This window comes from Cricetulus griseus, chromosome 3 (assembly GCF_003668045.3).
Source record: "Cricetulus griseus strain 17A/GY chromosome 3, alternate assembly CriGri-PICRH-1.0, whole genome shotgun sequence".
NCBI classification, from domain to species: Eukaryota; Metazoa; Chordata; class Mammalia; order Rodentia; family Cricetidae; genus Cricetulus; species Cricetulus griseus.
Genome location: NC_048596.1, coordinates 115,744,294 through 115,771,994, shown reverse-complemented (window position 1 = coordinate 115,771,994; position 27,701 = coordinate 115,744,294). Strand labels below are relative to the sequence as shown.

Sequence of the window (27,701 nt, the reverse complement as noted above, 5' to 3'; positions counted from 1 at the left end):
TAAGGGCACAAAGAACCCTACGTATTAATTACCAGTTAAATTTTCTCTGGACTTCAGTAGCATCTCCTGAGACCACTTCAGGGGAGGGTGTGATTATGATCTCATGGTTTTTTTCCACTGCCAGTGCCATTAACTCCCTGAAGTCTCCAGCCTTTGTCTGAATGAGGTAAACAAAGCTGTTCTCATTGCTAAAGCCAGAGAGCTTTGTTGTTTTGTGTTCTTTTTCCTCTTAAATTTAATTGTGTACATTCTATGTATATGCAAAATAAATGTAAAAAGTGAGATGGTATAAAAATTAGTAGTCTTCACCCAAAAATTCTATATTTTTACCTGTTTTACCATGTTCAAACAGATTTATAGAAGTTATATATTTCTTTCCTATCAAAGTGAGATCACACACACACACACACACACACACACACACACACACACACACCTACCTTTTCATATACTTAACAGAGTACATTCCAGGTTAATAACAGAATCAGAACTAATGATTTAATTTTAATAATATAGTATGAATTTGCCATCACTTAGATGATCATTCTCTTGGTAGATACTTGGGGATTCTCTCCATTTTCGAATACTAACAGTGCCACATTACCTTTGTACATATATTCTTTGGTGGTTTTATTTTGTCTTCTGTGGATAGTGCTCTTAAAAGGGAAGTCATCAGGTTAAAGGATACCACTGAAAACACTAGGAATTCACATGTTCATCGGCAGCTTGCAGGCTATGATGTGTGTGTTGGTCTTTGAAGTGGAAGGATCCACTGTAAATGTGGTTAGCACCATGCCCTTGGCTGGGGCCCTGGCCTGCACAAAGAGGAAATGAGCCAAGCAGGGTTGTTCATCTCCCTGCTTCTTGACTACAGTGCAGTATGACAGCTGCCTCGAGCTCCTGCTGCTGTGCCCTCCCCACCATGATTTCTATTCACTCTCAGACTGAATAGAAATGGCCCTTTTAGGCTGCTTTTGTCAGATGTCTTGTCACAAAGGGGGCCAGTATGTAAAAAAAAAAAAATTGTTTTTTTTTCCCCTATGACTTCAAATTTTTAAGATGTTTTTTAACATTGACAACGGTATGTAGGTGAGTGAAGTTTATTATACACACGCCACAGTGCATGTGTGGTGTTAGGACAACTTTGAGAAGTCAGTTCTCTCACAGTGGGTCTGGGTTCTGGGAATCCTTTGGGGGTCACATGTCAGATATCCTGCATATCAGATATTTGTATTTCATAAGTGGCAAAGTGACAGTTGTGAAGTACCAATGAAAATATGGGACTGGAGAGATGGCTCAGAGGTTAAGAGCACTGGCTGCTTGCTCTTCCAGAGGTCCTGAGTTCAATTCCCAGCACCCACATGGTGGCTCACAGCCATCTATAATGGGATCTGGTGCCCTCTTCTGGCCTGCAGGCAGAACACTGTATACATAAACACATTCATAAAAACATTAATGGTTGGGGGTTACCACAACAACCTTAGGAAGGTTGAGACCCCTGCACTAAATCATCTCACTGCCCCAGCTTCAGCTTTTTGTCTGATTGGTCTCAGGCTTCTCAGACTTTGTAGTCTTTTACTAGGATGGTTCACTGTTGGTTGTCATTGCACCTTTGTCACCTGGGACACTGCACCTTTTTGTCAATTCCTCTTTGTTTCTCAAGCATTTTCTTATGTGTTTAAACATTTGTTCCACTTTTTGGTTTTCTTTGGGGATTATAAATATGCAGGCATTGGTATTTTTTTTTTCCTTTGACTTCCACAGCAGCATTTTTCCCTGCCCAGGCTTCTCTCACTTGTCCTCAGGTTTTCAGCCTCTGTTTTGTTTCCAGCATGGTCTTCAATTCTCTGATTTTTTTTCTTTTTATTATCTTCAGAGGTTTGTTGTTTTTAATCATGTGTATGTGTGAGTATGTGCGTGAGTGTGGGTGCCCCAACCCGGAGGTGTTGAACTTCCCCTGGAGCTGGAGGTACAGGTGGCTGTGAATCATACATGTGGCTGCCGGGAACTGAACTCCATTCTCTGGAAGAGTAGCACGGGAAGAATTCCAACTTCTAGCCAGCTCTCTGGTCCTTTCTTTTTAAATTCAGTTAGACCTGCTTCAGATGTTCCCCTGTGACCAGCAGTGAGCAGGCATCACATGTTGCAAGCAGCTACCACGTGGACTACAGCTTTAGGACAGCATTAGAGGCTTGCTGTCCTACCAACAATTTGTTTCCTTATTCTTCATGGTGCCACTGACCTCCAGGGATCTGAGGACACCTAAGGCTTTGCCCTCATTCGTAAGTCCCGTGACAGCAGAACATGTCATAGGTGAGGTGACTTTCATGTAGTAATGACTAAGGAGTCTCTAACTTTGGCTTCAGAGTTTGGGAATTCCCTGGCTCTAATCCCAGCCTCTCTGAGACGCCTTCAAATGATGGCATTTGTAGGCTTCTCAAAGGGACAGAATGTTCTCCTTAGGAGATCCCACTACACAACCTATTGGCGGGCGTGTTCTTCAGTCAAATAAATTGGCATGTTAGGGACCTGGCCAGTTGTCCTGCTCAATTCCATTTTCAGAAACACTGACTAGGTGGGATTTCTGAAAGCTGTGGAGTAGAGGGTTTAGAATCCTGCTGTCTTCCATGGCACTCACCTGGAACTGCTAAATACCCAGCTGGCCCTCAGCCAACACTGTCCTGAAAGAAACTACTTATAGCATAAGAGGAGCTAAGCTTAAAGAACGTCTCCGGAAAGACAAGAGGACCCATTTGTGTGAGAACAGCTGTGCAGAAGGGACTTCCTGCCACTACTCTGTCAGCAAATTGTCAATTTCTGCTGTGGTGCCACAGTGCCACCTCTTGGATGTAAGCTGTAAAATCTGAGTTTTTAAGTTCCTAATCACATATATTAAAACAATTTGAATCTGGGGTCATGGCAGGTTCTAAATATGCAAAATCTGCCTCACAGTTAGGGAACTTTTTAACCAAATCCTTGAAGACTTGAGATAGAGCACTGTGGTTCACAGCCTAGAGAGCCCTCTAAAATTCCCATCTTCAGCTATTTGGGGCCTTAAACACTTCAAAGGTCCCACTTGGGGTTCCTAGTTTTCTCTATCCTCTAGCCAAAGGAAGGCTGGGATGGTCCCCAGAAACCAGAAGCCCAAAGTCTGTTCCTGACTCCTGAGTAGAAAGAGTCCATTTTTCCTTTCCCAAGTTCTGCTAATGTGTGGTGGGAGAACTCAAGTTATTACAATAGTTTTGCTGGAGAGATTGTCTCTTCTGGCGGAAGCAAGGGGTGGCAGATGTAGGGCTACAGGTCAGCATCACCCTGACACTTGTCTTCGTTATCTCAGACCTCATTTATAGCTGTGTCAAGACCAGGGTCTCCAGGATAACACAGGACAAGAAAAGCAGTCTTAACAGGTCATTCCGTAGACTGTTAGTATTTGTTACTCAGAATTAATTGGGGGTGATGAGGCTAGAACCGTACTACCTGAAAAACGCTAACAGATGTTGGATCTTGTGTCCTTGTTTCTGGATCTACTTCAGTATTCTTGAGGTGAGATCCAACCCTGGGCCCAGCTGAAGAGAGCTGTCTAACCAGCCTCTGTGGCCAGTTCCTATCAGTGTGGACAGAAGCAGTCAGACTGCTGAAGACTACCATATTTGCAGAGGAAGCAGGACCCTCTCCATCTAGAATTCAGTCCCTGGATCAGTTCCCAATGGGGCCGCTATGATGTATCTTTTGTTTTGTTTACCTGTTTGGAGGTATGTAGAAAGTAAATTTTTCTCCATCTATTTCAGTCCCACTGGACCGGTTTTTCTCCCCCCACCAGGTCCTACAGCCACTTAAGAAATAATCACTCTGAGAATATCAGTTTCAATTGTTTAGCCAATGGCTTAGGCTTCTTACTGGCTAGCTCTCTCTTAATTATTAACCCATTCTTATTAATCTGTGTATTTCCACATGGAAAATACACAGATTTGTATTGGAAAAACCTTTTCTTTTTTAATTTTTTTTTTTAGTTCAAATTAGGAACAAGCTTGCTTCACATGTCAATCCCTTCTCCCTCCCCTCCCCCCAACCCTCTCCTCCAATCCCCCACCTGCCCCCCACCCCATCCACCCTCCACTCCCCAGGCAGGGTAGGGCCCTCGACGGTGCTCCTCAAAGTCACATCATCATCCTGGGCCAGGCCTAGGCCCTCCCCATACATGGCCTTTTTTTACCGGAGAATGTCTGGGTATCTTACCTCCCCAGTGGCTACATGGTGTCTCTGACTCTGCCAATTACTTCTCTGCCCTTGTTCAGATTTTCTGCCTGGCTAAATTCTGCCTGTCCATTGGCTGAAACAGCTTTATTCATCAACCAGTAAGAGCAACACATATTTGTAGCATACAGAAGGACATTAACATCAGAGGCAGGATCTCATTGTTTAACCCAAGCATGACTAAAACAGCCCAGGTTGACCTTGAATTTTCAATTCTCCTGCCTCAGCCTCCCCAAAGTGGGATTATAGGTCTGTGCCAACACACTCGGATGTGATGCATCTTTTTTGTTAGAAAATATTGAGTCTGGCAGTAGCAATGCACACTTTTAATTCCAGCACTTGGGAGGCAAAGGCAGGCAGATCTCTGTGAGTTCTAGGACGCTAGAGAAATTCTACACAGAGAAATTGTCTCAAAAAAAAAAAAAAAAAAAAAAAAAAAAAAGGAAAATTTTGCTCTGGGGACTGAGGTAGGTGAACTTTTAGCTAGCAGTTTAAGATAGTCTGGGCAACACAGGTAGGCCCCATGTCAGAAAAAAAAAAAAAAAAAGTTTTTGTAGTAAAAACTGCTGCTTCCTACGCAGCTTCCACTGATTTGTTATTCCGGTCTCCACTTTACTGCTTGGTTCAGAGGGTGCTGCTGATCCTATCTCCGGCTCTGGGGTTGGTCTTAATGGGCCTCAAATCATTGGTTTAGCTACTTACTTATGGATTGTCATTTCTTGCCTTGGGGGTGGTTTAGACATTCCTGTGATCTGGCTTGGCTTGGGGTAGAAGGGGCTGAACTTCTGGAAAACACCTAGCTCTTCATAGCAGCCTCCTTTGCAGAGGGTTAGCATGCAGATGTGAAACCCTGAGCAGGCCTTCTGCCTCAGTGAAGGAAGTGGGCCTCAGCATACCACTGGCATCATGCAGAAAGGAAGTAGGGCCTTTGTGACATCACTGCTCCATGAAACCCTTAAACACCTCTACTTGGTGAGCATGCTAACACATTCCCTTGACACATGTTTCTGCTCCATGAGAAAGCTTCCTGTAGTTTAGCCAAGCGAAATGCCTGTGGTACCCAGTGGAACTGTGGGAAAGTCCTCCAGCCCATACCACACAAAACAAGTACTCAGAAGCAGTGTGGTAGAGGGTCTTGGAAGACAGGGCAGCTGGTTTAAACCAGTTCTGCTCTAAACAGCACTGGGCTTTGGATAAGCTTCCCAACTGCTTTTGTCCATGGCTCCTGAGAATGGATTTCTAGTTTTCATCAAGAATTTTTATAATTGGTATTCCTTGTGGATTTGGTTTTAATGATTATTTTATCAGTACATTTTTTCTCTTGTACATTTGCACTGGCAAAGTACACACTACAAATCAGCAAAGTAATTATATTAAATACTAAATGACTGTAACTTGGCTGGGTGCACTGTGCATGTCTGTGTATAATCCAGCATGTGTGTGGCTAGGGCTGCACACCAAAACCCTATCTCGAAGAACAAAACAACAACAATCGAGAGTACAGAGGTCAAATATACAAAATGTATTATCTTTTCAGGTACACACACACACACACACACACACACACACACACACACACACACGTGTTATTGGGATATACATGTTATCTATATAGATCTAGATACACAGGCTCATGTATTGCAGGCTGACCTGAAACTCTATTATGTAAGGATCATCTTGAACGTCTCACCCGCTGCCCTCACCTCCAGAGTGCTGGGATTACATGTGCACCACCATGCCCAGTTTGTGCAGTGCTGGGGATTGAACCCAAGGCTTTATGCATAGCAGGACGCACTAGCAACTGAGCTACAACCCAGCTCACAGATGTGATTTCTTACAATGGAAAGGACTTCCAGGGAATCTTTATTCTCTTATTTTTAATTTGTATGTGTCTGTCTGTCTGTCTGTCTGTCTGTCTGTCTGTCTGTCTGTCTGTGTGCACATATGAGTGTGGTTGCCCTCAGATCAGAGGCATTGGATACCTTGGAACGGGAGTTACAGGCAGTCATGAGGCATCACACGTTGGGTTGTTGGGAACTGTATTCAAGTCCTCTCCAAGAGCAGTAAGCATTCTTAACTGCCAGCCATCACTCCAGCCACTAATTTATTCTTTTAAGATCTTTGGAGAGTCCTAAGAACTTCTAGATTTGAAGATTTACAAGGTCTTCAAAAACAATTGACTGCGATTATTTACTTTTCCACAAAATGTTCCATATAATTTTTAAAAGATTTAAAAAACATTCTTGCATTTAAACAAACATCTTAAAATAGAAAGTAGGATTATAAAGCAGCCTGAAAGGTTTTTCACTTGTAAACTGAAGTAGAAAGCCCCAGAATCCCGAAACACCATGGCAATGTGAGGCTAAAGGTGCCCCTGGGAGGCAAGGGAGCCCGATTCTTGTCATCTTGTATGCTGTGATCTTCAACTGGTCCCCAACATCTGCAGATCAGAGGCACCATTGTGGACAGCAAAGGGTAAGGTCAGTTGTCCTGACTGGCTTGTCCAGCTGTTCCGCTGTGATGCCATGAAATTAGAGTAACATATTTCAGGCTGTTTTGCACTCAGGGGTTTTAAAGGTGTTTATTTAATGTGTATGTGTGTGCCTGGAATATAAATACATGAACCACATTCTGCAAGTGCCCTCAGAGATCAGAAAAGACTGTCAGGACACCCTGGAACTGGAGTTTCAGTGTTATCCCTCTGACGAGTGCTGGGAGCTGAGCCCAGGTCCCCTGGAAGAGCAGCAAGTGCTCTTAACTACCAAGGCATCTCTTCAGCTGCCACAGTGAGGGATTTTAGAGCCTGTATTTAATGTATAGATTTATATTTTCTGCTTCTATTTTAGACTTACATTTTCTACTTATTTATTTAGTCTTATTTTTATGTATGTATTCCTAAATTCGGACACTATTGAACCACTTCTGTGTTTTATTAAAACTCCTCAAGGACATACTTACCATTTCTTGCCTTTATTTTTTTTCAGCTTCCTTTTTCAGTTTCTCCAAGACCTCTTCTGGAGTTGTAGAGGCCAAGAGCTTCACCACCTTTTCCCGAGATTTACCACCCTGAATCAGAAAGGCACACTTAGCATCCTAATACTGCCAGGGGCAAAAGACCTCTGTCTTAGTGCGGCGTGTTATGGGGTGTTACAGATAGCCTCTCCCAATAGCCTAGTGTGGTAGTTTAAAAGAAAATGGCCCCCAAAGGGAGTGGCACTACTAGGAGGTACAGTCTTGTTGGAGGACGTTACAGTGGGGCAGGTTTTGAGGTCTCTCTTGTTCAAGCTTCACTCAGTGTGACCCTCAGTCCACTTCCTGTCACCTTCTGATCAAGATGTAGCCAGTATCATGTCTCCCTGAACACTGCCATGCTCTCCACCATGATGATAATGAACTAAAACCTCTGAAACTTAAGCCACTACCTCAATTGTTTTCCTTTATAAGAGCTGCTGTGGTCATGGTGTCTCTTCATATCAATAGAAACCCTAAGACATCTAGGCACACTCTCCCCATGGCACTTCTACCTTACAATAAATTTGTATGACTCGACAAAGTTTTTGCCTTCCTATTCAATTTTTGTAATAAAAGTTTGGCATTAAAATTTCAAGATGAATGTTAACAATATTCTAACGTCTCTTTCTTTCTTTCTTTCTTTCTTTCTTTCTTTCCGAGACAGGGTTTCTCTGTAGTTTTGGAGCCTGTTCTGGAGCAGCCCTGTAGACCAGGCTGGCCTTGAACTTAGAGATCCGCCTAACCCTAACCCTAACTGTTTCCTGAGTGCTGGAATTAAAGGTGTGTGCCACCACCACCCAGCTTTTCTTTTCCTTTCTTTAAGACAAGGTCTTATGTGGCCCAGATTAGCTCCAACTCAATATATAGACAAGGATGAACCTGAATCCCTGATCCTTTCTGTCTGCCTCAAGTGCTGGGGTTACAGGTATTTCCCAGCACTTGAGGTAATTTATTTGAATTACAAAAGAAAATAATTAAAAAATATTAAATACCACAATTCAGTATAAACTTTATAACACCTAAATATAAACAAATTGCTCTTTTCTAAATTGTTATACATTTCTGAAAATTTCAAACAAAAAGCAAGCACACACCTAAGTACTATGATTTCACAATCATCTAAAACAACTCTTAAAGAGATTTATTTGAAACATGCCTTTTATAAAACACAGAATTTCAGCAGGAATTTATCTAGATGGAGTATATGTGCACACTGTCAGACCCGGTAAAGGAAGTGGCTTGATCAGAGGGATTTTTAGGTGCAAATTATTAATCAATTACTAATCAAGTCATTGGCTTTAAATGGCACCCAGATATGAACCCTGGGGTGCATACAGCACTAGACCACATGTGGAGCTTTTAGACATGAACTTGGCCTGCTCTCTTGCACACGGATTCTATTTCAGCATGTCTGCAGAGATGCCACGGCCTGGTTTAAAAATCCCTCTCTGGTGATTCTGAAGTAAAGCCAAGGTATTGACTTCATATAAACTTGTCTTCACAACAGGAACCCTAGTGAGCAGAACCAGTGGGGGTGGGAAACGCATGGCAAACTCCTTAATGGAGATAACAAACAGGAACCACTTTACTGTATTCAGTATGGTGATGTCGGAGGAACTGGCAAAGACTAATCTGACAGTACAATTTAGGAAGCAGAAAAATGCTATAAATGAGCAAAATGAAGGATTGTAAGTAAAGCGTGGCCAGTCTCAATATGACGGAGGCAGTGTGGATAAAACAGACTATGAAGTAACAGATTTTTGTATTTAAATGAATATGAATTTTTTAAAACTGGCTTTACAAGACTGGAGAGATGGTTCAGTGGTTAAGAGCACTGGCTGCTCTTCCAGAGGACCCAGGTTTGATTCCCAATACCCACAGGGTGGCTCACAACCATCTGTAACTCCAGTCCTAGGATATGACTCACTCTTCTGGGCTGAGGGCACCCAGATATGCACATGGTGCACAGGCCTACATGCAGGCAAGACAGCCATACACATAGATCTGTTTTAAAACTGCCTTTACAAACATAGAAAATGAGAACTGTCATCAGCACATACTAATTTTAAAAGGAGAGACCCACCTTATCCAGAACCACATCACTCTTCCTGAGCTCTAAGACCTTGGAAAGATACCGACAGAGCTCCGCATTTGCTTCTCCCTCAGATGGAGGGGCCGCAATCGCCACACCGACAGCCTCAGTGGTCAGATCTAGAATGAAATGGCATGAACTTCATTCTTAAGGGGATCTCTCCCTCCATGGAGCGAGGAACCGTCAAACAGTTTGTACGCATGGGACAGGCTTTCAGTTAATAACTGCTGAACAGTCTTGCACACAAAGACTGAATTAAATGATTAAACTAATAGCCCAGGGGACACAGATAAATAGGCCTCTACAGTTAGGGAACACACACCAACAAAAGAGAAAACCCTACTAACTGGACAGGTCCAGAGTCCTAGAGAGCATCTTGGATGTAGGCAACTAGAAATTGCCTTTGAACAGAAAGGCAGGGGGGCAGCCGGGAGCTGGCTCCACCAATGTCACTTAGGCCGTGCAGGCATGAAGATGCATATTAGACCATACAGGCTTCAGGGTCTCATATCAGGAAAAGCCACGCACTAGGTTCAGCAGGAAAAGTTATGCACTAGGCTAGGTTCCTCTCTTTTATGATATGTATCTTAAATGCCTCCAATATTCAATGCACTTAACATTTATCTAACAATTGCAATACTTTTAGGGTCATATAAGCTTTCCTAAAGCACGTCATCCTAACAATACCATTATCAGCCCCATTTTACAGGTGAGGCAAGTGGAACCAAGTAACGTGTCCTGTAGCACTTCACAGTTATTAGGAGAACAAAGTAGTTACTCAAAGCAGTTTGCAAATGAGCTTAGGCTGCTCCTGCATCCGGGGTCACTCAGCATGTCCACATACTTGTACCCTGAGTAACAACATGTCAATACATTCCACAAGAGCGGGATAGTGAAGTGGCTCTTGCATTACCTCTCAGATGCACAGTTTTTCATTTTAGCATCTTGGAAATCAAGCATGTCTTATAATAGATAGAAGAGTTTCACTGAGCTGAGTTTTAAAAAATAATGTACATAAATAGTCAAGTACCTTATAGTTGATTCCATCTTAGATTTGGCTTAGAAAATACTGGCCAAAGGGTTAGGCTTGGGGCACAAGCCTATAATCCTTGCACTTGAGAGGCTGAGGCAGAAGGTAAGTTTGAGCCCAGCACAGGCTACACAGCAATTCTTATCTGAAAAAAAGCAAGCAAGCAAGGGAGAAAGAAAGAAAAGAGAGAAAGAAAGGAAGGAAGGAAGGAAGGAAGGAAGGAAGGAAGGAAGGAAGGACAGAAAGAAAAGCTGGCCAAAATATGGGCAACAGATACAAGATAACATGGCCTTTAGCACAAGCCAGGCCTATCTAGCACTTGCATTTGATGTAGTATTTTCAAAATATAAAAATACGGTATGCAAAGCTTTATTTTGAAAACTGAGATTTTTAAGACAATTCAGCTCCAACTTTAATGTTGCTTAGGAATTAGGCAGGGTGTCGTCAGAGCTCAGGCTCTCTTCCATTTTTCAGGTTAATGATCATTACACTACACCAAAGTATCGCTCCTGTCAGTGTCTCTAATTTTCAGAACAAGAAAAATCAAGGGCAGTGTAGGCTATACATGTTTCCTTATGTGTGCCTCCCAAATGTGTTGTTGTTTAGGGATGGGGTCTTGTTTATATTCCAGACTGACCTCAAACTCAAGAGCCCCCTGCCTCAGTTCCTAAGTACTCATGAATTACTCGTACATGTAACCAGGCCATCTCCAAAGCACCACATCTTTAAAAAGGAAGAGATACAATGGTTTCCAACTTGGTATTAAATACTGCACATTTTGCTTCAAATATGAAAATATATGGTTTTAAAATAGAGAAGCCTCTAAATCACATATAAAAATACCACTCATAGTCACAGAATAGGCTGTCAGCTAACACGGTAGAGAGAAGGTGAAGAGACAGCCTGATTCACATACGAATCCCATCAATGCTCAAATGTACCTGTCACAGCATTCTGTTTGGAGCCCGGTTTGGCATGGATGGCAATGGTGACACAACCTTTAGGATCAGTTGTCACAGGCCCAGCAGGAGGAGGTGGTGTTTCAGGTTCCTTGGTTTGGTTTTTACCCTAAAATGACACACGCAATTTCACAGGTTACAAAATATTTCATCACACTTTTACTTACTTGCTACTACTCCTCGACTTCACTAACTGGGCTACTACCATCCAGCAACTGGCCTCAAGAAGCTTTCCCCACATCTGTCAAGGACCCAGCCAGCCTCCCATTAACCCAGTGTTTGTATTGCCTTGGAAGGCCTGACTCTGGCATCTGCAACTTTATGCTGCTTTCCTCACAAGTAGAGATTATTTATTACTTACTTATTTGGTGTAGCCTAAAGCTGGAAGTATGCGAGACGTGAGAGCGTGCCTGCGTGCGTGCGTGCGTGCATGAGTACGTGTGTGAGTGCAAGTGTGTGTGTGTACACGTGTCCTGTTCAGATCTCATTCTGGCTACCTTAGAACTTGTTCCTTTAGTCTGCTTTATAGTTCCTATTCCTCAAGAATAGAACCATTTATCAGCCATCTTTACACCAATGCATACTAAACCTCGGAGTCGGTGAGAGGGTGAGGAGTGGGTTGCAGAAAGAACAATAATGACTGGCACTTAGCATTTATGCCATGCTAAGAACTTTTTACTCATAAATTCCAGGGCAGTCTGCAGACAATGGATATAAAGAGATACTCCCATACCTTAAGGACTTGGGATCACAACTCGAGAAAACCTTAATAAAGTACATAACTGTGTTAAGTGCACCAATGAAGTACACATACACAGTACATTTATTTCTGCATGGATAAAGGCAGCCAGGGCTGGGGAGCTGGGGAAGGTGCCAGTAGGTGGCGGTGCCTGAGCTGGGTCATTGAAAGGAGTTGGAGAAGGAAGATGTCAGGGGAGGGAGTGCTGTCTCCTTGACTAGAGGAAGTGAAACCCTCGAAGTACGGGAGCGAGGCAGGTGTGCAGTGGAGCCTAGGCCTGGTGGTCCTCAGGCGGGATAATGTGCGGCCCAGGAAGCCTCAGACCTGGACCCGGTCTTCCACCCTCCAGGCGCTGCTTCCGTTCCCTGCTGGTGTAGCCCCGTGGCCTACCCTCTCCACACCATGGGACTTGCCACTGGCCTTGCTCATCGTCCCGGCTTTCTTAGGCATCGTGGAACTAGACAGGAATCTAGCAGGGGCCGAACCGCTGCGACCAACCACGAGCTGCAGCATCCCAAGCCCGCAGCCGCCGAAGAGGGCCACCGCACAGCGGAAGAGTCCTGTGCGCCTGCGCACATCGCGGACTGAAGCCGCATCCGCGTCCTGTCCGCATCTGAGAGCGCCACCTTGCGTCTGGATGGCGCGGGTTTCGTTCTTTTGGAACCTGACTGCCTGGGGTGTCACCTGGCGAGCTGTCTTTGTGAGTGTTGGCAAAGCTGTCACTTGTCCTTAGGAGTGAAGGGCAAGGACAGCCTCGTCGTTCACCTGCCCCACGTGGCATCGTGGTCATTCTCACAGCGCAGTGCGAAAGAATAGGAGATACACTGCTAAATAAAATACAACCACTCGTGAGAGTGGAGCAGAGGCAAGGCAATGCGAGTGCTTAACTTAGGGACTGGCCTTCTCTATATGCCCAGAGGGTAGGAAGATATCTGCCACCTAAATGGGAGATGGCTTGTAACCATTTGAGGCTCTTTGAGTCCTGAATGGTCGTCAGAGGCGGAGGAAAGATCACACGTAGCAATTAAGACTGAAGATGCCCAAGTCTGGGGCTAGTGAACAGGTTTGGCAGTTTGAGGTGAGTTTTTATTGTACAGTAAGTTTGAAATGAGAGGAGAAATCCAAGTGGAATAGTTACGCAGCTACCTGAATGCCTAATTGAAGCATCAGAGACCTGTGCGGGTGGTAGAGAACTGAAGACAGCAAAAAGGAAATGGATCGTCAGAGGCATTCCCAATGTGCAGAGCGGTCATGCAGGTCCAGCACAGAGCAACAAAGGGACAAGGAGACAAGTCACGACTAAACACCAGCCAAAGGTAGTACAGTGTAATTGCAACTAATGGAGATTGCTTCAAAGGGGAGTGGTCAGTTGACAGTTGCCACAAAAACAGTGAAATGTCTAGGTGTTCACAGGTCTAGAAAATTAGTGGTATCAGTGACCCAGATAAGGGCATTTTTAATGGATAAATAGAAGTGTGTAGATAATATTTCGCACTTTTCTGTGAAGTGACAGGAATCTGGAAGGACTTGAGATACTCAGGGACTTTATTTTTTGAACCAGATAACTGAATTTGAAAGCATAGGAATGAGCTAGAAGAGGGTTCAGAAGCAGGAACCAGAGTTTCACTAGCCAGGGGGTGGGTGGGGATATGCTGAAGGAAAGGACTAAAGAATACGGAGTTTGGAAAATGGCAGAGCTGTCTATGTAAACTCACCTAGTGGCATTGACAATCTGATTCAGGTTGGAGTCATAGGAAATCAAAATCCCAATCTCCACTTACATCATTTTATTTTTAATGCTGAATACATGTTCTGCCACTGAGCTGCACCCCAAATTACAGGATTCTGAATGACTGGTCTCAGCAGCTAGGGAGCCAACCAGTAATCCAGGCAATCACAGTGACCTGAGTGTATACAAGAAGACTGCGGGTCACTGAAGTGGTTAAAAACCAATGTCTAGCTGAATAGGGAAGGAAGTCAAGAGGGTTGACAAGGCAGAGATGTCAAGGGGCTACATGGTTCAGAGCCAGTAACAGGTGGGATTGAACGTGAGTGCTGAAAACAGCCATTAAAGGTTGTGATCAGAATGGGGCATCTCAATTTACTCTCCCGGAGACACCAGTTATGACAAGGTTATGTGATGTAGTCATGAGGAGAAAGTGGCTGAAAAACTAGGGACACTGAAGCCAGTCTTAAGGCTCAGGCAGGTATCCACATGTTAAACCACACACCTATTTCTTTTTAAATAAATTACAATTGAAGCACAAAGTGAAACCAAAATTATACTGTAGTGATTTGTTGAATTTTTAGGTGAAATCATGAGTCCCTCTAGAGACTTGACAGGTGTTTTTTCTTTTTTGTTTTTGTTTTTTAGGGAGGGGACACATGTTGGTGAAAGGAGAGGGAGGAAGTGTCCTGTAAGGAAGCAGGGTACCTCCAGAGTATAAGGACTTCATCACACCAGCCAGAAAGAACAAGAGCCCTCAGCTCCATCTGCTGTGATCCGGAGGGTGAAATCTATTGTAAATCTTAGATTCCATTTTAAATTTTAAAATTTGGTTTTAAAAACCTTACTCCAGCTTAAGAGTTAAAGTACACAGCAAAAGTAAATGTCTTGGTCACTCTGGGGCTGCTGTGGTTCCCTCTTATTAATATGTATTTTGTTCAATTTGGCCACAGTTCACATTTGAGGAAAACACTAACTAGCAAGGGAAGAGGGGCAATGAGTGTTGAACATTGTGTATTTCATGTACCACATTTGGTGGCCACACTCTTTTGTCCTATATTTTTATTCCAGTTTTTTCGTTTGAAAGTATATCTACCTAAAACTTTATGTGGACCTACAATACAATTTTGAAAGTACAATTACACCTTAATTTGTTCAGTAGATAATAGGATAGCAATGCTTTTGTAGGAATACTTTTAAATGTATTGATATTCTACAGTAGATAGAAGTTAGTCAAATTTATTTTTTTCTCTTTTTTTTTTTGGTGTACCTAAAACACAATGCTTGAAAGTACAAATGTTACATCTTAATTTGTTGGATATTAGAATAGAAATACTTTTGTAGGAATACTTTCAAATGTATTGATATTCTACAGTAGGTACATTAGTCAAGTTTATTTTAACTATTTTAGTGGTTGTTGTTGAGACAGGATCTGTGTAGTCCTGGAACTCACTCTGTAGAACAAGCTGACTGAGCCACCTTTCTCTGGCTCCAAGTATTGGGATTAAAGGTGTGCATCACAACCGCCAGCTCTTTTGGTAACTCAACCAAGTATTTTCAATAGCTTGGAGCATAAAGACTTCAAATTGTACGCAGTACCACTTAGTAGCCTTTCTAAATGTTAACTTTTTTTGTCTGGACACTGTAATACCAACACATGTTTATGCAAAGCAGTCAGTGCAAAGGCCTGTACACAGTAATCATCAGGCTGCAATGGCTGGCATTTTGGTACTAGAGATGGAACTCAATCAAGCCAGGTGTCTTGCTCAATATTCTATTGCTATGAAGACACCATGACCATGGGGACTCATGAAGGAAAACATCTAATTGGGGTTGGTGTACAGTTCAAAGGTGTAATCCATTATTGTCCTGGCAGGAAGAGTGATAGCACACAAGTATAGTGTTGAAGAGGTAGCTGGGAGAGTTCTACATCTGGATCAGCAGGCAGGAGAAAGACTGTGTCAATAAAGTTAACCTTGAATCAAGGTGAGAGCCAGTGAATAGCTGACCAGAGTTAGCCACACAGAACCCAGGCAATTTGGAAAAAGAAGAAAAGGCCAGGACTATAGTTTGGTTCAGGGCCTTTTGATTTTGGAATGAGTGAAGAGAAATGTCTCTTGCTGGATCTCTGGCCTTTAAAAAGCAAAGCTGGTTGCTTCTCAGCTTCTCTGATCTAGCAGGTTTTCACCCCTCATCTGACTTCCAAGTCACTGTTGGTAAATAGAACAACTTAGTTTAAACCTACATATTGTGACCATGGAAGAGCCTGGGCCATGGGAATGGAAGACCCTCTAGGCCTTGGCCTGATTGGCCAGAGGGGCCAGAGACTGTGGGGCCACAGACTACAATTAAAGTATCAGTAGATTCGTGTGCAGCCACTAAGCCGACAGAAAATTATCATGGGGGCCATTTTCATTCAAACCACATTAGGCAACTGCTATACCTCTGAACTGTCCCCTGCCCCACTCTGTAAGTATTGATTAAAATTAGAAGTGCATAAGAACTAAACTTTAACTAGAACCTTTGTTCCAAAGTACTCTAATATTCAACTTTTAGAAAAAAAAAGCAGATGACAAAAAATAAACAAAAAGGATAAATTTATTTTAAAGATTCCAGGTGATGCCCCAATGTCAGTGAGTGGTTCCGTTTCTTGTACCTTCCAGTGACTACATTCCATTACAGTTGCTCAGCAAAAAGCAAGGCATATGGATGGCCCAAAGTCAAAAGCACTAACTTACCTCTGGCATGCAATACTTGTTAAGGAAGAAATACCTCCCCTAATGGTTACTACAGTCTTTGCTGAACTTCGGTTTAGCAGAATACACATCAGTGGGCATTCCAGCTAACTGAGGCTGACAACATAAGATCATGGTACCAGAGTAAACAAAAAACAATTTCCTTTCTTCAGCAACTTCAAGAGACCCTGGCCACCAACACTTCACCTCTCTTGCCCTCTTGAAAATACAATTACTTTTGATGAAATCCTTTATATCCTATTTAGAAAAAAATTCTTAAGTTGATACTTTGAAGAATTTTTAACGATTTTCCACAACTATCTGATAGACTGATACCCCTTAAGTTTAATTTATACAGGTTTATTTTTTTTATAAGACTATCATTTTCAAGGGGAAAATGTTATCTCACTTGTATTTTAAAATCAGCTTTATATAAAAATGTAGAATCATCACGCTGCCAGATATCCTTCCGAGCGACTCTTATTATAGATGTGCCAGTCACATTAACAAGGTCACAAATATCAAGCATTTTGCTTCTTGGATAGAACTGTGTCGGTGACAAAAAAAAGCCTCCTTCCTTTTAAACAGGAGTGACTAGTTGAACAACTTTACAGCTACAAAGCAGCTGTTAGGAACTTAGTATTTTATTCCCTTTCTTGCTGTGTAAGGTTACTGCAATGCTACAGTGGTATCTGTCGGCACCTCCATCGTATCTCAACCATCTAGGAATTACTGGCAGCACCCATGACAGGCACAGTGGGATGGGAGTGATAAAGAATCCATCTCAGATCATCCCTGTAGATCTATTTATATCAATTATTGTGAATTTATACAAACTCCACTTACAGCTTTAAAACAGTACTATGCAATACACTACTATACTATTACAAAATACCTTTTTCTGTAAATGAACTGAAATTTTTCTTGGGTGCTTTTTTAGGCATACTTTAAGCATTATTCCAAATGCTAACAACCATATATTTCAAAATTCCAAATACAAAGTTAGTTTTCTTAATTTTCTGAAATTAGTTATTTGAGTTAAAAAGAGTTCTGTAGGAATACTGACCCATTTCACCTATCTTTCAAAGTAGTAGAAACAAAAGTTTTTTAAAAAAGCGCAAACACCCATATCTGCTACATATGACAAAAATCTTTCAATTCCCAAACTATTGAAAGATCACAAGTCAGCAGACCTATGGAATCATACAAGACAAAGCAGAAAGACTGAGGTTTTCACACAAACTGGGTTCTCTTTGCCCCAAGGGTTACAAGAAAATGGAAAATCTGCCTTTGAATCATGCAGACATTTAAATAAACTTTTTTTTACTTCCTCTAAGAAACTAAAATGTTTCTTATTCTGTAATTATAAATACTCATGACACTCAAACTATTTGTGGCCAGTTGTTTATGTTTTCGAGATTAGAGTGAATGGTCGTTAACACTAGATTATGTATAAAATATTATCTCTGGTATTTGTCCATCTTCTATTGAAGTGCCATTATTATTGCCAGGGGAGCTGAAAAATAAGAAAACAGTCTTGCTTGCAGCAGGGGTCTCATGCACTACTTTCTTCAGTCCTTTTGTGCCATAGTGAGAATCTGGACCCTAAATGAAAATGAATGATTTAGTGATTGCCATCTGAAAGAAGCACTCAACATGTTCTCATTTGACTACTGGTCTACCCTAGTCATTCCAGATCTAGTATAAAATTTCATTCAGTCATTTAATGAAATATAAAGTTTTCGGTTAAATACAATTTAGAAACATCAATACAGAGTTAGGCCATTAACAACTGTGGAAAGGTCTTAAGGAAACAGTTATTTATCTTCTGTGGAAAGTTCAATTCCTTTAACCAAAGAGGAAATTCCTAACTTAGGAAGAACTTTTCTCTCTGAACAGTGTAGGGCTGGGCAGCACTTAAAGCACTGGAGTTTCTTAGCTCCACTTTCCTCCTCCCCTTTCTAAGAGACTCCCATATCAGTGACCGTAAAACATGAAAGCCAGGAGCCTCATGAGGGGTGCACAGCAGGTGCAGCCTGTGGAGCTGAGTGGCTCTTACCTTGAGTGTTGCGCATGCTGTGTAACATACATTGGGCAGGATCTCTATAGGTTCTTTGAACATGACCCTGAATGTGTTAGCAGTCCCGTCACAACTAAATCCGGTATCATTTTGTCCCAACGTTTGTTTTTTCTCATATTCAATGATCTGCAATTTTTAAAAGAGAAGTAACATTTAAGTTAAATTGTAACAGTCTTATAGAAAAGAATATGAAGCCTTTATAAGTTGACATGGACTGTACACTTTCCATATTCTAATTTTTCTCTACTTATCTCTATCAAAGATGCCTTTTTAAAGCAGTAAATAATCAGAAAATAGTTCTTTAACTCATGCATCATAGGAAGAATGCAGAAGGCATCAAGCAACAGGGACCTGGCTGCAGAAGAGGGCTCCCATACAAAACGTAGTTTGGTGTGTAAACTTTAGAATGTGGACTTGAGTCAGGTGGTGGTGGTGGTGCACAACTTTAGTCTCATCACTTGGGAGGCAGAAACAGACGAATCTCTGTGAATTTGAGGCCAGTCTGGTTTACAAAGTGAGTTACAGGGCTATGCAGAGAAACCCTGTTTTCGGTAGGGTGGGGATGCGGACTTGAGATATCAGAGGGAAAAAAATCTTTCCTCCTTTAGCCCATGTCTTATTCATAGGATAATCACCTCAACATTTTGCTTCAGTATTTATTGAAATTAAAATGCCCTTAAATGCATTGGCATGCCTGTGAATAATTTCAATTAAATTAGTTCTATCTTATCAGTTTTAAGTGATAAATGGGGATTAAAGGGCACCCTCCAGGAGAGTCAAACCAATGGAGGAAATATGCAGGCAGTGCCAGTTCAGAAGATAAAGAAGCTGGACAGGAAGAAACTGCTTTTGTTAAAGGGTGTGAAGCTTCATGGAGGACAGCTTGAAAAGCTCAAGTCAGAGCTTACCAAGTTACTAGGAAGGCTTCCATACATGGGACAAGCCTCACAAGCCTACCTTTCTGCCAACAGTCTAGGAAACAGTAATAAAATGGGCAAAAGCCACCTAAAGCTAAGGTCAGAATAGGGCGCTTCGGGGGGTGGTGGTGGTTATGGGCTGTGAAAACTAAGCCATTTATTAATAGAACCTGCCCCATCTCCCTTCAAAGATAAGATCTCACTAAGTAACCATAGCTGGACTAGAACACTCAAGGTTAGGATTAAAGGTGTGCACCACCAAGCTCAGTGAATATACTATTCAAGTATCTACTACCAGTTCAATAAAAAAGAGGTCAGTCCTATCAAATTAAAATCTCTAGAAAATACCATTACACTAAACAAGGTGCCACTATTAGCATATGGATTTATTTTCAACATCTTGTATTGATTACCACCAATTTACATACTTGCTGCTTCAATACTGCTGTCCCATGGGATTTTGGAGAACTGAGTCTGAAGGGGGTAGGGGCAGACTTTGAGTGATGCAACTGCTACAGTTGACTACAAGGTTCAAAGTTTTTACTATTAAAGAGAATATAGTGGTAACATTTATAAGGTATGTTTTTGCTTTATTGATAAAAGCTTGAAACATGTTTTACTTTCTTTTCCCATATTTTGTACTTTATGAATAAAATATAGGCACAGTGTTATATAGTTCATAAGTAAAACCATAATATTGGTGTGTTTTCAAAAATAATTTTACTTGGCAGGGCATGTAATCCAAAGGAAGGATGGAACAGAAGGAGGTGTTTAACTTCAGAGCCCTATCTGAAAGAATGTGGCAGAGCACCATGGTGGCAGACACCTTGTAGTCTCAGTACTAGAAAGAGACAGAAGGAGGAGGATGGCAAGTTCAGACCATCCTCAGATGCAAGACCCTGTCAAAATAGAACAAACACAAAAGCAAAAGAAGAATGGAGCAGTATTTATTCAGACACTCCTAATCAAGAGAGTTTGAGGCAGTGTGAAGTAATGCCACAGTTTCAAGGCACATGGAAGGGCAGAAGGGCATTTTTAAATCAATAAAACAGGAATTACTATAAGGGTTTCCTGGACAAAAGTCAACTCCAGGTATGCTAATACTTTTGTAAAGGATCCCAATTTCCTGAAACCACAATTTTTACAACAACCACAAAACAGAAATAGTTTAAAACACTACTGCTGCTTCCTGATTCCTTTAACAATGACGATGAAATCTGGGTTTCTGTCAAGACAGTATTTTGCAAAGTTGCTACTATATCTCAGGATGACAACAGGGATGGAGAGTACCTGTATATTCACTTGATAATCCGTGGGCCCATGAATAGATCCATACAAACCAAATCCAACTACAGAGATTCTTCTGTTAACTGTGAACCTGTGAGAAAGGATCCCATTACAAAATAACATAAACAATTCTCTAAGTGTTCATATTCTGAAGGTTACACAGAGCTTTTTTAAAGTGTTACCTGGATCTTACTTACAAAAAGTGTAAAAGACATTCTGAAGATGTCTTCATTGCCCACAAATCCTAATGTGAACTGAAGAGGAACTCAAGTAGAATTTGTTCTGTACAGTCAAAGGGTTATAACCTAAACACTGCTTTTATTGTAAAGGTTGGTTCTGTACTGCACTCATCCAAATCCCCCTCATGAACATCCTAGTCATTAAGATCAAAGTCCCAAACTTGGACATTCTATCAGCTCTTCGAATACTTGCCGAGGGCCTATTATATTCAGTCACTGTGTGAGGCTTGTCAGGAAACAATGGTGAGCAAGGCAGTTTCTATCTTTGCCACATGGGAGACAGTGATAAACAAGAGAAGGATAAATAATAACTATAAATTGTGCTAAGAGGTGTAAATGCACTAAACTAACAGTTGGTGGTAGATGGGTAGAGACAGATACCAACTCACATTGGTGGATTCGAATAAAGGCTATTTGAATAAAATAATTAGCAAGTCTAGTTTGGTCATAATAATCAATATTGGTGTATCTTACTTCATTTATTCTACATGTAAAAAATGACATTAAATACAAAGGTAACTGAAAAGACTATATTATACATAATAATTATAGCTAATCTGTAATTCTCAGCATTTTCGGCTGAAGTTTTGATCACATCACTAGTAAGTACTACGACTGGCACACCACTACAGCTTTGTAAGTACTTCCTCATGTGCCAAGCCCTAAGTACCATTCCTTAGTATAGCTACCTCCTTAGACTAACACAGCAGCCCTACACATTAGTGAACTATATATTTTTATTATCCCAAGTTTTTATAGTCAAAGAAACAAGCTTTAGCCAGGCATGATGACAACTACTTTCATGCTCCAAGCTACCCAAGAAGTCTAAGCAGGAGGAAAACTTGTGCTCACAAGATGAAGACCATCTGAACAACATAGTGGGAGAAAGAAGATGTTGGGAAACAAAGGTCAAAGGTTGTGCTCACAGAGCACAAGGGAGGCCAGGAATATTAAACATTCAGGGTTGTCTTTTCAAAGAAAAATATGTATCCTGTTTTCTGCCCAGAAGGTTGGGATTAGAGGTGGCTATTAGCCTAGGTGATCCGTGTACTATTTGTAGGACATAGCAAGCTCCCACAAGCAGGACTGCGAATATTTAATACTCTAGGAGACCTTTGTGTTATTAGTATGGCAAGGGGCTCCCTCAAGCTCCCACAACCAGGACTGGAGGTTGCTAATAACCCAGATGACCTCTGCCCTATCTACATGACCTAGATCACACCAGATTTTCCCCTGGGCCCTTAAGATAAAACCCATGAAGCCTATCTACAGAACCCATCTTCATGGGAAGAAGTGACAGGTACTCTGAGAAGCATTTCAATGTAATTATGCCTCCTTGTGCATAGGGCACTGTGCACAAGGAACTTTCTAACATACTCAATTTAAAAAGTTAATTTATCCTTATTAAAGTATGATTCCATCAGGCGTTGGTGGCACACACCTTTAGTACCAGCACCTGGGAGGCAGGGGCAGGCGGATCTCTGTGAGTTTGGGGCCAGCCTGGTCTCCAGAGCGAGTGCCAGGATAGGCTCCAAAGCTTACACAGAGAAACCCTGTCTCAAAAACCCCCCAAAAAAATTAAAATTAAAAAGTGTGATTCCAGCCAAAGTTTTCTAGATCTACACAGAAATACTATTGCTGGACATTTCGGAGTTTAATCCTACTCTATTACAGTAATGTCCAACATAATAAACATACATTTACTACAATGTACTAAAATATAGACTTAAAATGTTACCTAATATAACTTTTTTTTTACATTTAAAGTTTTGGGTTTTTCTATTGTGGCAGTATACACATAAGCTATACCACATTAGTCACAGTTAAGTGCATTAAGTACATTTACATCACTGTACAACTGTGACCACTGTTCATTTCTGTAACTAAGGTCTTTTTATTGTAAGTTTTTAATAATGGTAATAATGTCAAATTCTCATCTTAAAACAGCAATTATTCTTCTATTAGTTCCAATGGGTTTTTTAGTAGGGTTCTCTTCACCCTAAGGTTTGGGCATAGGGAGCCAGTGATACTACAATTCCTGTGATATACAGAACATAGTCCCACAACCAAGAATCCCAAAATTCATGAAAGGAAATGTTTTGTTGTGACTATAAGCTATAATCATATTTTAGTGTAATTTTATTCATTTCCATAAGAGGCAAGTACCATGTAAGTAAAGAAACTCTTACACATTTATTGTTGCCACTGGTAATTATGTATATATACACAAATTTATACTAATACATGCATACGTCCTATGTTAAGACACACACAGACACCCGTATCTACCTTCCACTTAAATCCTATGAACAACCCATTCTACACTGTCATCTTTGTTTTACAAAAGAGCAATCAGAGTTCAGGCATTCAGTAACTTGACCAAAGCTGCCCTACTAACAGATGTTTCACCTGGACCTATCCTTTAGATCCAGGCCGCAGTTTCCTGCACTGCACTGCACTGCACTGCACATGCCTTACCTCTTCCATCTCTGTAGGAAAGGTGAAACAGGAAGGTTTTAGCTTGCCTGGGAACAGGCAGAAAAGGACTAAAAAAATCTGAGTAATGATTTTAGAATTCGAAACAACTTTTAGCCAGTAGGTAAGTTCAGAAATGTAAATATGAATACATAGAACTGACTCAACGTTTATCAAATATTGGAATGTAAGGTATTAACATGTACCTTATTTTGTAGTTGACATATATAAGAATACACATATATTGAGATGTACACTTCAGTTTGCCTGCTAGTGCCCTACCAAAAGTCTACATATTGATGTACTATTTTACTATCAGCTTCATTATTTCTCCTTAAATTTTTATTATTGGCTATATTTATTTCTCCTTTGTATTAATTATGTCTAGGGCACTTATTCCCTAAAGTGTGACACTATGAATTTCATTTCACATCAGTAAAGGAAGAAATACAAAGTATTTGCCGGGCAGTGGTGTCTCACCCCTTTAATCCCAGCACTCGGGAGGTAGAGAAAAGTGGATCTCTGTGGGTTTGAGGCCAGTCTGGCCTACAAAGTGAGTTCCATGACAGCCAGGGCTGCTACACAGAGATACCCTGTCTCAGGAAAAACAAAACAAAACAAAACAAAACAAAAACTAAGTTTCCTAGAGCTATGAACTAAGGTACATCCAGAATTAACAGAAAAGGCCTCTTCCTTTCTGATTATACAGGGCTAATTTATGACTGCATCAATGACTGCTGAAACTCAGCAAAGGTAGTAGGTATCTCTATCTGGAGTTTCAACTATTAATTTCTCTTCAATGGTCAATCATTGTTAGTGAAATGTTTTCTAGACTTAACCTATTAGTTGTTGTCACCAGGTACACACATAAAATTTTATCAAAGGCACCCCTTCCCACCTCAGAGTCTTGCTATCTATAGGAACCGCTGTTTTCTTTAGCCTTTTACAGTGAAAAGCTATATTAACACCTTAACACTGAGCTACTTCTTCTCTCCAAATACACCTTATCTGTTCTCATAGCACTGTCCTGTTAAGGTGGAGTGGATCCAGAATGTGTTTTATTCAACTCTTATCTGAATTTTGCTTCCTTCAGAAACTAGCCACATGGTATTTCCTTCTTTCAGCGCTCAAGGAAACTCTGTTCCTTGAATATTTGATAAAAAACTCACCTGTAAAAACTTTGTGAATGGACAGTTCTCTGATAACTTAATTCTTCCCAGGGTAATTGGTCTACTCAGGCTTTCTTCTTCGGTCAATTTTGATAATTTATATTTGCCTATAAAATGATCCATTCCATCAAGATGTTCAATTTATCAACACAGAGTAAACCCAGAATTAAAGTAAAAATTTTTGCATATGATAGTCACATTTTGATTTCTAAATAGGAATTGAAAGAACGGCCTCTTTCTAGTATGGTTTGTTTTATTGATCTTTTAAGGAAAACAGATTATGAATTCATCAGTTTTTCTATTTTTAACTCACTACTTTCTTCATTTGCCTATTTAATTTCTCTAGTGCTTTTTCTATGTTCATTTTCTACTTAGATTAATACTTAAATCATTTGTTCCTACTCTTATTTGCTAAAAGCAGTTATTATTTTTTCTTTGTGTGCAGCTTTGGCCTCATTCTGTATTAAACTATAAAGTAAGATATTGGTTAACTACCTCTCACAAGAGGATAAAGGCTAATCACTAACTGCCACCCTCCACCCACCCACACGCAAGCCCACACCCGACGGATACCTGATTCGATCACTCGTGCCACTATAACCCCAGCGGCTCTCTACTTGCTGGAATCTATTGATGCAGCACTCCTTTCCTCTGAGGCAGCAGCGTGGTCGATCAATGTATTCTACTCTCGGTTTAGGATTGACGGTAAAATGAAGGAAGAGGTTTACCACTTCACGATCTGACAAAATTCCAGACTGAGCAGGACCTGTAGAAACAGAAAATACACTTAGCATATAAAATTTTAGCATACATTTGAAGTTTTGGTAAATCCTTTTGAGGCTCATCTAAAAGAATGTGTTAGGATTAAGTGAAGACTTAGGTGGAACTCCACCATAACAGAAATAATTTTTCTGTCTTCTCTTCTGAATACCACAGACTTCCATTCAGAAAAAGAAGCATTCTCTCTGTGGCAAATTATTTCCAGGACAGACAGGTACTGTGACCCTCCATTTCCCACTTCCTACTTGTCTGAAGCTGTAATCTGAACACGGAATGTTTCAGCACAGAAAGATGGAGAATAAAGCTTTATTTCTGGGATTAAGAAGCTGGCAGAGGGTGAGAACTATGGTTGGGAAAGCTATGGAAACAGAAAACTACATAGTACAATTTATCAGTTCACTGCTTCTTACTGGAGAAAATGCCAAATACTTTAAACTTACCAGAATTAATAATGCTGCTCCCTCATAAAAGAGGCCAGGAGATCCCTTGCAAAGCCAATAGAAGCAGTGGAATAAGAGACTTCAAAATACTAGAAAATCTGGATTAAGAAACCCACTGATTTTAAAACACAAAATTAAAAAACATCTGGGCAGTGATAGCACATGCCCTTTAATCCCAGCACTTGGGAGGCAGAGGCAGGTGGATCTCTGTGAGTTCGAGGCCAGCCTGGTCTCCAGAGCGAGTGCCAGGATAGGCTCCAAAGCTACACAGAGAAACCCTGTCTCGAAACCCCCCCCCCCCGAAAAAAATCAAAAAAGAAATAGAACTGAACCTATGTATGATGAAACAAGAGATGAAGATGGAAAATTTCCTCCAGATGTATTAAAGATTCACACATAAGGGCTGAGGAAATGCCGTAGTCCGTAAAGTTGAACCCTAGCACTTATGTAAGAAGCCAGGGATAGTGGTACACACTTGCAATCCCAGCACTTGGAGTGACATGCCTTTAATCCCAACACTAAGGAGGTGGAGACAAGAAAGGGATATGACTCAACGGAGAGAGGGATAAAAGACACAAGGAGACAGGAGTTCCTGGCAGTCTGAGTAGCAGTGAGTTTGAGAATGAAGTCTGATGGCAGAATCGCCCCTTTGGTCTGAGGTAGAGGTAAAAGCTAATGGCTGGCTGCTTTGCTTCTCTGATCTTCAGCTTTCCTCCCTTTACTCCAAGTTTTTATTATTAAGACCACAAACAATTTGTGCTACACTGGGGAGGCAAAGCCAGGCAGAGACTGTCTCAAAAAGAAAATCAATGTGGACAGTCCCCAAGGAATATCACCCAAGGCTGACCTCTGCCATCTACATATTTGTACAAAACATCACACACACCCTCTCTCTCTCTCTCTCAGTTAAAAATGCATGATAATTCAAGTCTATAGTAAGAGAATTTTCCTTGCTATAGAAAGTCTTCACTGGGTGATTGTGGCACACACCTTTAATCCCAGCACTCAAGAAAAGAGCAGAGGCAGGCAGATCTCTGAGTTCGACGCCAGCCTAGTCTACAAAGTGAGTGTCAGGACAGCCAGGGCTACACAGAGAAACTCTGTCTTGGAAAACAAAACAAAACAAAACAAAAAACGAAAGTCTTCAGGTCACGAAAAACATGTAACAGCTTAAAGAAGATAAAATAGCATGCACTAAAATTAACAGAGGGGTAAATCAAAACATTAAATGTCTGTATGTAAAAGCATACACCTAATACATCACTAACAACCTACAGGAAAGCAAAGATAATGTAAAATCCTAGAAGTACCAGAGAAAAGGCATGTATTCTTCTAAAGAGGTAATAAGACTGGCCAAGGGAAATAATGGAAACCAAAAGGAAACAGGATTACATCTATACAATAGATGAATAACTGCTAAACTGAGTTATATTCTAGAAACATATCCTTGAAATTGAAAGCAGGAAAAGACATTTACAGATGAACACAGGGGAAAAGAATTAAGAGAATCTGACAGCTGAATACCTGATATAAGAAATACTAATTGTTTAGCTTGATGGGTGATTCCAGATAATCTAAAATCACTACTGAATTTTAAGAAAACAACATTTTATGGGCTTTAAAATATATTAAGAGTTAAAATGAACTGGCAACAAACACTGAAGAGTTAAGTATTAGTAAAATCTTTTGTACTGCATGGGAAATTTTAATTTAAAATTTTTAATTTTTAAGACTTAACTTTAAAATCTCATAAGGAAGCATTTGTGT

General features: G+C 40.9%; 2 protein-coding genes across 2 annotated transcripts in view; both read right to left on the bottom strand.

The window, feature by feature from the left end:
• Window positions 1-6,276: 6,276 nt before the first annotated feature.
• On the bottom strand, window positions 6,277-12,668 carry CUNH15orf40 (chromosome unknown C15orf40 homolog). The gene is made up of 5 exons (XM_027407538.2): window positions 12,507-12,668; window positions 11,330-11,456; window positions 9,350-9,477; window positions 7,213-7,320; window positions 6,277-6,769 (listed from the first exon to the last, which is right to left on the bottom strand). Exons 1-4 carry the CDS (start codon window positions 12,597-12,599, stop codon window positions 7,225-7,227), a joined length of 444 nt encoding a protein of 147 aa, XP_027263339.1. The 5' UTR covers window positions 12,600-12,668; the 3' UTR covers window positions 6,277-6,769; window positions 7,213-7,224.
• A 3,724-nt stretch (window positions 12,669-16,392) lies between these two features.
• Btbd1 (BTB domain containing 1) overlaps window positions 16,393-27,701 on the bottom strand; it is a 32,540-nt gene continuing 21,231 nt past the window's right edge. The window contains exons 5-8 of the mRNA XM_027407537.2: window positions 25,288-25,480; window positions 20,835-20,922; window positions 18,607-18,753; window positions 16,393-18,152 (exon numbers count right to left, since the gene is read on the bottom strand). Of these exons, the coding sequence (XP_027263338.1) occupies window positions 17,994-18,152; window positions 18,607-18,753; window positions 20,835-20,922; window positions 25,288-25,480 (587 nt within the window). The 3' untranslated portion in view covers window positions 16,393-17,993. The remainder of the gene's footprint in view (window positions 18,153-18,606; window positions 18,754-20,834; window positions 20,923-25,287; window positions 25,481-27,701) is intronic.

Coding starts and splice junctions, on each gene's coding strand:
- CUNH15orf40 (XM_027407538.2), bottom strand. CDS start 12,599: ATGCTGCAGCTCGTGGTTGGTCGCAGCGGTTCGGCCCCTGCTAGATTC. Junction 9,478..11,329: donor CAAACAGAATGCTGTGACAG/GTACATTTGAGC, acceptor ATTTCATTCTAG/ATCTGACCACTGAGGCTGTC. Junction 7,321..9,349: donor GTGATGTGGTTCTGGATAAG/GTGGGTCTCTCC, acceptor TTTCTGATTCAG/GGTGGTAAATCTCGGGAAAA.